General features: G+C 37.8%; 1 protein-coding gene across 7 annotated transcripts in view; it reads right to left on the bottom strand.

Moving 5' to 3' along the window:
• Positions 1 to 4,655: 4,655 nt before the first annotated feature.
• Positions 4,656 to 12,584, bottom strand: part of LOC149017962 (uroporphyrinogen-III synthase, chloroplastic-like) — a 50,313-nt gene continuing 42,384 nt past the window's right edge. For 4 of the 7 annotated variants that reach the window (XM_089152281.1, XM_089152280.1, XM_089152278.1 and 1 more), the window contains 5 exons: positions 10,390 to 10,445; positions 8,143 to 8,228; positions 7,750 to 7,884; positions 5,197 to 5,248; positions 4,656 to 5,053 (listed from right to left, as the gene is read on the bottom strand). In XM_089152281.1, the coding sequence (XP_089008407.1) occupies positions 5,036 to 5,053; positions 5,197 to 5,248; positions 7,750 to 7,884; positions 8,143 to 8,228; positions 10,390 to 10,445 (347 nt within the window). In that variant the 3' untranslated portion in view covers positions 4,656 to 5,035. The remainder of the gene's footprint in view (positions 5,054 to 5,196; positions 5,249 to 7,749; positions 7,885 to 8,142; positions 8,229 to 10,389; positions 10,446 to 12,584) is intronic. The other 3 variants (XM_089152283.1, XM_089152285.1, XM_089152284.1) reach the window with 3 other exon arrangements.

Consider the following 12,584-nt stretch of genomic DNA (forward strand, 5'->3'; position numbering starts at 1 on the left):
TTTGTTCTCATTGGTATCCATCCATTCATTCTTAAATCTTTATAAATTCAGTCATACCTAGAGCTCTACACTCTTTAATCAGTCTTTGAAATTATGCATTCGGCCTTTTTTTTTTTTCTTCATTCCTTTTGATCTGACATCCAATTACCATAATTTACGTAACTTCATCAATTTAAATCTAACCATTATATTCAAAGGGATTGTGATTGTCTTAATAAAATAAAAAGGAGTCTATTATCAAGACCCAATAGGACCACCTTTCATACGGAACTCTTAATTAGTTCAAACATCAGGTCCACAAGTTTGAAGTGTTCATAATTCTAATGGTGGGTGTGTTTCAGCGCATTGGGATGTGTTATGGATATTTTATAGTAGACTTGTCTGAGTCGACCAAAGAAGAACCAGACCGATCAAACCTTGGCCGGACCACGAATAAAATGAAGGTACTAAGCAAGGTATACAATTTGAATCAATCCAACCTCCTTAATGATAGGGATAAGGATTCCGATCAAGTCGGGTCACTCTTAGAATCCAGATTGGACTCCACAACTACAATCCAAATAATATGGTCTTGGCGGATAAGATTCCTCTCCCAGTAAGCTAGCAACAAATACAGAGTTCTATTCGAACTCCACTGCACGGTTAAGGTAACATTTCCTAAGATCTATAAATACCCACATATTCATCATCATCAGGTATGCAATCTGAAGTTATTGAATACATTGAGAGATTGAGCTTGCTTCATTTGTTCGTCTGAATTAACTTGTTCGTCGGAGACCAAACTCGATCACACCGGTCGGGCACGTATTTGCAGGTTCAAGCGTTCGACCAAGAGGGACCGAATTCTGCAACAACAAGAGGCAACCGCTTATTAGTGGTCAAAGTCTTAGGAGATATGTGGTTCGATCATCTGTTCCCTCCGCACTCCCTTCCATCCATCCCCAAAGGACCTAGTTAAAACCTCAGAACTAGGGATCGGATAATGATCGAATCTAGATCCTCACCACCCAATCCTTTAAATAGATGACACGTAATTACTTGATACAAATCACGTGTTGTCGATCCAAAGACCTAGGTAGATGGGTAGACTCTATCCAGTAGAATCCATAAAGCCATTGTGACCAGAAAATCAGCTACATTGTTGATATCTCTTGTAATATATAAAAAAATAGAATTATTAAACGTGGATTAACAACATGCATTAAAAAACATCCTCCAAGAACTCGGTGATTGGTGACGTATTTTTCCTAATAGTGACATATGAAGACTAATCACAATGAATGATACATTTTCAAAGTCACGTGAAAAGAAGACATAACCCCCCCCCCCCCCCCCAAAAAAAAAAGGATAATGAAAATGACACCATCAAGAAAAAATCTACTCTCTATGCATAACATAGTAATCAAATTATAAGAGGTGGCGTCTTTGACTGTGCGACCACCATTCAGGGACATGCTTAGGTGTTGCCTCATTAATACGCAAAATATGCAGTGATTGAAATTTTGATCTTGACTGTTCGTTTTGAAAATTCATGTATCTTTTCGAAAATGGGCTATCAAAGTCGAAACCTGGATCGAAATTTTGATCTGACCGTATGCAGAGCATTAATTGCATAGCACCCAAACAAAACCAACCTTCTCGTCCTTGGTTTCAATCACAATAGAATGACTCGCTTTAAAAAAAGAAGAAGAAAACAAAGCACCAGGTCCCACCACTAATGTTCATTGTTATTTGTTTATTTGTAGTAAAACCACAAGAGTGACGTCTTTGACTGTGTGACCATCTTTTAGGGGCATACTTTTATTGAATCCTAATATAGGTGCCGCAGGATAGGTGCAAACCCAGGACCTCCCCGTAGGAGGTTGGGCTTTTAACCACTCTACTAATCCACTATTGGCTTTTAGGGACATACTGGGTGTTGTGTAATTAATATGCAGCATCATGCAGAGATCGAGGTTTTGATATTGTTCCTCGTTTTGAAAATTCATATTTTTGAAAAAGGGCTTTTAATCTCGACTGTAAACTGCATATTAATTGCACAGCACCCAAACAAAATCAATCTCTCAGTCATTGGTTTTGATCATAATAGAATAACTTGCTGCTAGAAGGAAAAAATTATAAATAAAAAAAAAAAAAAATGCAGAGAGGTGTCGCCGCCAGGTCCCCCCTAATAAGATCGTCGCTATTAGGTTGAGATTTAGATGCTGTTCATTGTTATTTGTTTATCTGTAGTTTATTTTTCAACAAATTTGATTTTTAAAATAAAAATAAATTTAATTAATTAAGAAAAATTATAGACAAACCACCTAGACTTTTGCAAAATAATTAATTTGGTGATGAATGTCCTCAATCTCAAGATTCTCAACTACTAATATTTTTCGTGTATAGAAAACGAATATAGCTTCACAAATTCGTTCTTATGGAGTTATCAAGAAGAGCAATAGGCAATGTTCTTATGTATGAACATATGTCTTCTAAAGAAATGTTATCCATCACCTGCCCAAGCAATAATATCTCAGCTTTAAAACGCATTATGAAGTCATTCTAGAGTTAAGTAACAATCATGAAACTATACAATGTGTTTCAATTACCACCGCTAATGTATCTCTAATATTTTTTTTTTTAGGAATTGAGGTTTTGCCCGGGCAAGCTCTCTAACATTTCGGTCAGGGAATACATAAACTGAAAGAACCAGTACGAACTGTATGAACTAGGGTCAACCTGATTCGGCTCTCCTCAGAATTCAATCTTCGGGTTAGCCTCTTAGGTCTTCCTAGAATCTAGATTTCGGATTAGCCTCTTGGCTCTAGACTAATCTCTCGACACTCCTTGAAAAAGTGTTACCGGCTTAGCCACTTAATAGCAAATATTTTTCAGACACATCTCTCAGCCATTACTCGTCGGCAATATTGTATTCAGATAAGAAGTTATCTTGGTATAGCTGTACACATGCTAAGACATTAAATTCAACGTTTAATGCGCAATCTATACATTTAATGATTTGCATTTATCAAGGGATAAGCCAGCATGCCAAAATTCTTTTGAGGATTGCTTCCATCTGTTTTGTTGGCGGACCAAAGTAAAACGCGTCACATTTGAAGTCAAAGTCTTTGATAGAGGTACTTTCAAGATCCTTAAGGAGTGCCCTAATCCAATTGCTTAGAGCATATGCAAGTCGAACCTCCACCTTAGTTCTCTCCTTGGAATTGGATCAATCCATCCAACTTCTGACATCCATCCACTCTATGGTATCTTCTTTAACTATAAAAATAGTCAAACAAGATCTTGTTAGGAAAGTCAAGTTAAACCAGTATTAACTCCGGCATTTACCCGAGAAAACTTCAGCTCTTCGAGCATTCACTTATCTTTAAGAGGTATTATATCCTCCATAATTTGACTTTACCATTAGAGGCGGCTTCACGTCTACAAAGGCGGCCAACAACTCATACAACTGATTTCCTTTAGTAACGATAGTATGCTACATCCATCATCCATGTTTACATGAGAGAGAGTAGACATTTAATATCTTTACCCATCACATTCATTATAGAACTACTTCATCACATCGTGACTCTCGCGGAGATGAGTATACACGTCTGAAAATGAATGAGAGGGATATATATGTCTGGAACTGTATTTAATGTATTCATTCTGAGGAACATATAGAAAACCATGATGGAGATAGCTTGACAAGATAGCTCATATATGAAATTGAGATGAATACACACGTGTGGAAATGTATGAGAGGGATATACATGTGTGGAAACGTATTTGATGTATTCATTTTGAAGAACAGATAGAAACCAGCCATTTATATGATGTATATTGACAAGATGGCTCATGTATGAAATTAAAACACGGCAGGAAGTAGTGTTAGTGTTCAACCTAACGCCATGTTTTCTTTTGGTAATAAAGCACTTCATTGATAAGGAGTGGCCGAGCAAAGATCTAATAACCACTCAGTAGAACACGGCCATTCCGTGGTTCAGTAACCAAGAGGGCCTTCTGTGCTAGGATCCTAAACCTAACGCCATGTCAAAGCAGTAACATCTCTGCTTTGAAATGTACACGTACTCTCATTTTTCAATCAGTTAACCGTTGCATTTCTTTTCCGATCTACAGATGCAATGACAAATAATGATGAGCAGACATCAGAAGTCATTCATCAATATGAAATGAATATAGATTTAGCTTCAGTTCTGCAAAATAGCTCCACGAGATCGCTCTTATTAAATTACATTCACTCTAGAAATTCCCTATTGCATCACAAAATCTCGCATTAATTTTGAGAGAGAAAGAGATTGATTTATTATTATGCATGATTTTTATCAATTTAGCATATAAGTTTTTATTGCAAAAATTTCAAATACCAAACAAATTTTTTTTTTTTTTTTTGACAAACGCCCTAAAATTAAATCTTAAATTTCATCCTCTTTCTTCTTCTATAAATTCGTTCTTTGTTCTTCCATTTGTTGTTTGATTAATAAGACAATGATACAACTATCATAATAATACAACTATAAGTGTACCCATCATTTTCTCTAATTAAATTAACAGTTTCAATGCATAAATTATTATTTTTTAACGAAAAATGAGGCATATCCATTTTGAGTTACTATAAATTTTTTATGAGACCTAAATTCACCCAGACCAGCTTACGCACTACAGTCCTTGAAAACATAGCTTCATCCATAATTTAGATATAGAACTTACTTAACCCAAGAAGATTCAAACCCTTGAAGTTAAGTGAATATGATTCTGCAGTCACCAAAAAATTATGTCAGACGAGCATGCAGGTCGCCGGAACTGCTAGTTCAATCTAGCATGGAATTTCTTCCTCCGGGTGCCTGCTCAGGGAGCTGACCTCTTAATGGTCATGGGGAGCTTTAGTACCGACTCAAGCACACAAGCACACAAAGACGGTAGGGAAGTTACGACACTCGCTGCAGTGGCATCCACCCTCAAGCATATCATTAAATGTCGGACGATGAAATCAATCCTCCCGAAGCATTGGCAAATCTGTAGGTGCCTTCCTTTAATCCTGCACTTGTTCCTTCATTGTCAACAAGAGGCAGCCTGAGATATAGAGATAAAAAGGAAGAAAGCAAAGACAACTCTAATGATCTTTTGCAGAACAAAAATAAAATGCTGTATAGCAAAATTAAATATCATATTCCTTGTGAATCTTATACTGACATTCTGTGGTTGATCATGGACTCTCAGGGCTTCCAGGATGCTCTCAACCCATCTGCCACAAAAAGGATAACCACTAGTTAGAAGGCCTAACTGTTCTTTAAATAGCCTGGAAACAAATAATATGTTATAACCATACTTTAAAAGTAGTACTAGTTAACCATGTTGAGGAGGATGTAGTGATCGATTCGTAAAGCATCAAAAAATTGAATATGGTAATTAAGGTGACATGCAGAAGCCCAGCTACTTTCCATCGTGAAACTCTAATAGAAATCCAGCTTTTGCAGGTCCTAGGATGGGTAGATTAGATAGGTTCCAACCATTAGGATGGGCATGAGGAGGCACAAGATGGAAGCCCTCAAACTTGAATCTGTGCATCCACATTTCTCCATTGCACCAACAATGGCCATAATTGGCAACATCACAAACAATTCCACTGATTAAGGAATTTCAAGAAACCCATAACTATAATTTATATTCACCAGAAAACCAAGAGATACAACTGATGCATATTGTTCCATCACCTCTCTCCAAAAAGTAGAATTTGAACGCACGCACGTAGAATACTCAAAACCAAAATCACTTGGAGCCTATGATATGTGTAGACCTTTATGCCCTGGATGTTGCTAGAACATTTTTCTATCTAATCTGATAATAGTTTCCTAGGAGAAACTACTTAAGAGGTTTGTTACTTCTCACTCGTTATAAATAATGGTTGCTGGCTGAAAGTAGATTATCCTGACCTGTTGCAGCTCCTTCTTCTTTGGCTCCGATTACTGAGTTGATCGTGTTCTGATCTGATTATATGAGTATCAGTTATGGTTTTGAAAGTCTCAACGGCTCCTTGGAATTGCAGCAACCTATGCTGCATATTGTCCGTACTGGCACCCAGTTATAATAATAATGACAAAACTAGCGTTTTCATTTGCTATTCTTTCCTGTAGTGAAGATCAGTAGCAGCCAAGGTACTCTCAGAAAATGATACTATGCCTTTCTGGCTATGTAACAGCATTGAACCTGCTATTGCTGCTAATGATACTCCATAACTGCAAACGGACTTTGGAATGATCTGAAGCAAACCTTCTCACAAAGGCATACTATAGTATTCATTGAAATTCATGACAGACAGGTTCAACATGCATCAGCCCCACCACTAATATAGAACACTTGAAGCTTCAGCACAAATAATTCCATGTTGCCAACAGTCCTTCCTTATCCACCAGCACCTAAATGTCAGCCCCAACTGTATCCTTTGCTGGAATGGCCCTAAAGACATCAACCATCTCTTCTTCTCCAACCCCTCCACTTGCTCATTATGAGAGAAAGCCATCCCTACCATTTGGCCCCACTCCAGATGCTCATATGGGTTCCCTAGGGATTGGGACTGCTTCCTGAGACACTTTGCAGGTACTTCGATTTGTGATGTGGCAGGTAAACTAGTGCTGAATGTCTTGATCTCCCACATTTGGTGGGACTGCAATGTCAATAAGATGGGCCTCTAAGTCCAGATCTCTTGACTTGATTTGGAGTACCATCTGCTTTGACGTTTCTGCTAGGCTTCACCACTCCCCCCCCCCCATTTTGGACACCCAAGGAACAGGGTTATTGTGGTCTCCTAGAGTCTTGGCTCTTCTCTTTAGCCAGCTACTAGGTTGCAAGCCACCCCCCCCCCCCGCCCCTTCTTCCTCCTTTGTACAGTCTTTCTTCCCCGTTGGAGTTTTGGTTAATGATTATTTCATTCATCGAAAAAAAAATTCCATGTTCCCAAGTTTACGGCCTACTTAAGTTCCAAATATCAGTCTGCTAAAAGCCAATTACTTGCTGGATATAAAGCACTTAATGAATCTCTTGCACATCTCCAAATTACTGTTAAAGCTTTTTAGGCACCTTCACTGACTTTGTGCTGAATTTGAAGCTTTTCTTCAGGGCCTGAGTGGCTCATGAAAACGAACCCGGCATCTATCTTATTTCTACACTTTGTACAGGGTTTCAATTCTCAGCCAAGTCTGCATAAGTGAATATAAGAATTATGGCCACACATGAACTGTGTCATGATGGTCTCATTTAGGCCTGCTATACCTTAAACTTGGGTTGAATTCTCCATCTTTTCTAATATGTGTTCATTTTGTGTTAAAATACATGGGTTGGGTAAGACTGTGTTGAGCTGAGAGCCCAGATAGGTTGACCAGGTTGAATTGTGCACCCTATGGTTTGGCCACAGTGAAATTGTGCACCAGACTCAGGAAGGGCATTGATAAACTCAGGTTGCACCTGGGTTTTCAAAAAACTGGTCTAGCTCCAGTTGATATTCAACTAGCACAGTGAAATGTCAAAAATCTCCCAAATAAATGGAAATAGAAATGCAGAACAAGAAAAGATGTTACCCATCTTCATGTATGGCAAAGTGATCGATGCATTAACATGAATTCAGTTACTAGCCACATCACTTACTCAGCAGACTCAGTAAAAGTTTAAAAGGAGAAAAAAAGGGGGGGGGGGGGGGGAGGAGGAGAGCATTTGGGGAATGATGTATTAGACTTCAAAGAAAGAGTTTACCCTTCAAGACTAGGACTTCTGGGGAAGTATACATTCCTAAAGCATGAACGTTTTGCAGCTAAAGCAGTAGTCTCACCAATGCATGCAACGGAATTATTCCACTTCAATGGATCAGAAATAACATTTACCCAAGCCCTGTTGCATTAGAGGTGTATTTCAATGGACAAACTAGCAAATTAGCAATAGAAAGGCATCTCCCGAGTGCGTGCAATAATTGTTGAGAAAGACAGAGAGCGTGAACCAAAGCTCTTGATCATATAAGTTCCATCCAAAAACATATTCAGATATTAGTGAAACCAAGGCAGCAGCCACCAGGAATGATTTACAAAAATTCTTGAGCATAAGAGAGGATGTCTCCTAACTTAAGACGATGGGACATGACAAACCACTTACCTAACTGCTGAAGGGGAAGCTAAAGCAACAACTGGAGCTGAAAGTGCTTGCACTAATGTTGTTTGGTCTACATCACATACAGGTACCTGTCATCAATGCTAAGGAAGCTAGAGTTCAGCTTAGAAAACTCACTCACTGCAAGGTAATTAAATAGTTCTAGTTTATGATCATGAATATGAAGTTCAAAACTGGTCCAAGTTGATGATTGCAATGATAGAATTAGCAAAATTATCTCTTCTCCAACTCAGAAAAGGCAGCTATTCATTTGGGCAATTTATGCCAGTTTGGGGATTATCTATTCTCAGCCTGTGCATTAGTGTGTTTCCTGCCTAGAGGAATACAACAAAAGATTTTTCGATGACTTATAGAAAAAATTTTGAATTGAAGTTCACCCAATTAGATAATTACATGTAATGGAGACAACTTCATTCCACTTTTTTTGGACTCTTTAATTCCATGTTTAATACTTGTAAGTTTTTTAGATGTGATGACTCATGAAAGAATATCCTTTTGAAGAATAGTTAGCTGGAGACTGAAGACTCCTATGCCCGGTGCACATGGTGACTGCACATTAAAACATGACTAGACCCTACAAACCAACCGCACCTCCCAGTCTATATTTTCCTGTCAGAAACTTCAAAACAGCTAGGGATCATCTCCCCTACCATGTATCCCACTTCCTTCCCGTTCATAGTTGTGGGAAATGCACCATTTTTTGTTCTTGCTTTAAAGGTGTTTTATCTTTTGCTGGCTTTTAATTTGAACATTTCATTCCAATGACACAAATTTTGCCTAAATAATTAGCAGAAGCCTACGCTGACAGTGGCATTACTGATGCTAGTAGTTGTACTTTGTGTTCCCTGTTTTGGCTAGCTCTTCTCCTTTCCTTTTTTTTTTTGTGTTCCCACCCAGTAATGGACCCAGAACGATTACTATTTTCAAGAAAGAAAAGAAATAAATTTGTATAAATAAAATATGCAGAACTCTTTCCACTGCTTCTAGAACTACAAATAAAAGGGAAAAGATAATAACATGATGACAGGCACACGATTCAAAGAAATTAATCCATGAGAGAACCCAAGAATGAACATCTGCAATTGCATGAATGCCCCAGACCATAAAGAGATAAACCACCTTTTCGTATCTTTTTTTCTGTGGGTTCTGCAAACAATTTGAGACACTGACCTCAACATGAGCGTCCAGTGAACTGATACATGCCTGGGATTCAAGCGATATTTTTTGGTAATTACAAGTTTAGACCTCATATCCTGTAAATTCTTTGCAGCATAATTACTTACACTATAGAGAATAATCAACCAAAGTTGAGAACCAAATTAACGTATTTCAGGAACAACATCTAATGATTTCGAAAATGCAAGAAAAGATGAGAATTCATACTGCATATTTAGTGCAAGCATGAATGTAACAAGGTGGAAAGAACAGAAAGAGAGATGAAAAAAGATGTTTAACACAACCCTGACTAGAAATCCACCAAAGACACATGTCATAGGCTAAAAAGACAGACTGCACATATGGTGTAGAATACAGAATATGCAATCATGTCCTTTGCGCTGAATGCATCATGCTGTACTTCATAACCAGCTGCAGCCTGCAATCTGCATGTTACCTGTCCAAGTTGCAGCCTGGAAGTAGATGGGTAGGGCAAAACATCACAAGAAATACAGGGTTATTGGTACTCTTATTTGAAGTCCCCAGATAACTCTGTAAGTGATGACTGTCCTAAATCTAATAAACAGGGACAGTCACTTAACATTGGCAGAGAAAATTCTAATCCTTGACCAAGCCATTTAAACATGAATCACAAAATTGATTTGATCGATTCAAAATTCCCCTATAAGCAACAAGCTACCTGCTCCAGAGTTAAAAAAGTAGGCATCAAAAACTAGGGTAGCAGATGCATGGAACAAAGTTAATAGTAACCTCATTGAAAGTTTAACTTCCACAAGGAAAATGAGTAGGAGTACCCGGTTCAGAAAAAAAATTCACTAGTGCCAGTAGGACCTAGAAGGGAAAAGGGGAAGAGAAAAAAAAAAAAAGCCTAATGGCCAAGCATGTCCCAGATTGAACACTTGCATGATGAACATGCCCATGCAACATCGATGATAACATCCAGACCTAATTAACACCATTGGAAAACAAAACCCCAAGAGAAATAACCAAGAATGTGAGTAATATGGAAACTTGAGTAACCCCATTAATCAACAAGAAAATGAATCATTTTTTTACCGTGGAGTAAGTATTGAGCCTCGTGACCACAAAACCACGATTTGATAGTCTTTCCTCTGCAACATATGCCACATTAAACAGGGACTTAGTAACCCTAAGGATCATATGAACAGAAAGCTTACACAATTTCAAAATTCTGCAAATCTGGAGTTTTTGGACTTTGTTAATGAAGAATAAAGTGACTAGCATTTCTACTCCATCATTTAAGGGAACATCCAGTAACTGAAAACTTGAGGAGGTTGAAACTGATTGAACATTCAGAAACCACTGGCCATGATAAGAACTGGAGTAAACACTGAGTTCATAGGACAACCTGTTTAATGAAGTATGCAGGAATGTCCATGATATAAACTCGAGTAAATAATAGCTGCTCTCCAATGCCAAGGAACAAAGATACTCCAAGGTATCCACCCAAAAAAAAAAAAGAGGTGCTACACAGAAGAATGTGAATAAATATGATCCTGGTGACAGGGACATCATACTCTCATCAGAACTTTGTTTTTTTTTTTTTTTTTTGGGGTGGGTGGGGGGAGGTTAACAGAATCAGAATTACAAAGGAACTAAGATTAGAAAGGTAAAGGCAGTCTCACCATTGGATGGTGAAGCTGGGGGACAAAAGAATAAGCCCCCCTCCCCCTTGTTCTTATTGTCATAAAGGAGAACCATCCATGGTAAATAAAAACAAAAGAGAGAAAAACCAAATTCCTTGCTTTAATCACCAAATAAGAATTGGGAGGATTACTTATTCTCTCTCTTCGACAATCCTTCCTTTTGACAAGTTGACCATGAATTACAGAACTATTACTTACAGACGCAGACACACTATGATTCACTAAAATCTTCAACATAAAATTTTTCTATTGGCACTCAGAAGTGTAGGGCTTGTGTTGTATCAAAATTAGCTATGATTTGTATAACTAATAACTTTTGTTGGTGATTATTCTCAGATGACATGGCCATATCTATTATATGATCATTGTGGATTTTTATCAACCCTTAATCAATTCCATTGTAAAAGTAAGACTCAGTTTGGTGTGTCTATAAGAGCTTTTCATTCAGATAATGATCTAGAATATACCCAATTTGAAGAACCTGAATTTTGTTATGTTAATATGCTCATAGGATGGTGCATGAAACTAGCTGTTTTAACTCCACAACAGAACGGCATTACTGAAGAACAAAAAAGGCACATGCTTGAGGTTCTGTTCATGTTTAGATGCATGTTGACAAGAGTCAACCTCAAACCCCCAACCCCAGTGGAAGATCCACTGCAGCCGGGATCAACATAATAATGAAGACAGAAATAAATAACTAGAACCCTTTTTTGACTTTTTGTTTTCTATTGTTACATACGAAAGAAGAATGTAAAAGGATAAGAAGAAGGATACATACAAGAAAGGAAGTAGGGGGACGGGCTATCTTAGCCCTGGATCTCTCACGGTCTCACCCACAGCTATCTGATCTAGAACGTGGATTTAACTCCATCACTGAGGCTTCTAGCCAACAAATCCAATTTCCATAAAGTCTTCTCTTTTATTGCGATGGAAAGGCCTATTCATGGCTTGCCTATTTATGGCTTGCCTAAATCTTTACAATAGAAAGTCTCAAAAACAGAAACTAGGCAACTAAAATAGAAACTTCCTATAAGCATCAAAATAAAAATTCCTAAAATTGAAAATAGACAGAAATTATAACCTACCAAGATTCCATTTCAATGAAAATAAGATTAGTCATTTCATTTGAACTGCCTGAGTTTCGACCTAATGCAGATTTGATCTGGAAAAAAATATCCCATCTTCCGGTGGTCTAAAAAAATCCAAACAAGAACATCCCGTCAACTTCTGACGAATTCCGTTAGTTAAGAATTTTTATGATGAAAATGCCCCTATCTTTCACCTCAATTTACCTTTTCAGTGCTGCAATTGGAACCAGTGCTCGATAGAGTTAACTCTAAGAATAAGACAACAGTTGGTGAAGAACGCAACAATCAGAAAATGAAGAAACAAAGACCAAAGATCTTCAACACTCTGAATTGGTGGATCCAATTCAATTCACATTTGTAGTTGGGCATAGTGGATGTTTTAGTCCTTCAGAGTGCCCTGTTCAGATTAAGGGCTTTGAGGATCTAATCACCGGATTTTGGGACTGCAAAGCTTCTTATAGGGATATTTGCTAGGTCGATTTTAGGCTTCAGA

The sequence above is a fragment of the Hakea prostrata genome, chromosome 4 (genome assembly GCF_041222555.1).
Source record: "Hakea prostrata isolate BN-2017 chromosome 4, UWA_Hpros_2, whole genome shotgun sequence".
Lineage (NCBI taxonomy): Eukaryota > Viridiplantae > Streptophyta > Magnoliopsida > Proteales > Proteaceae > Hakea > Hakea prostrata.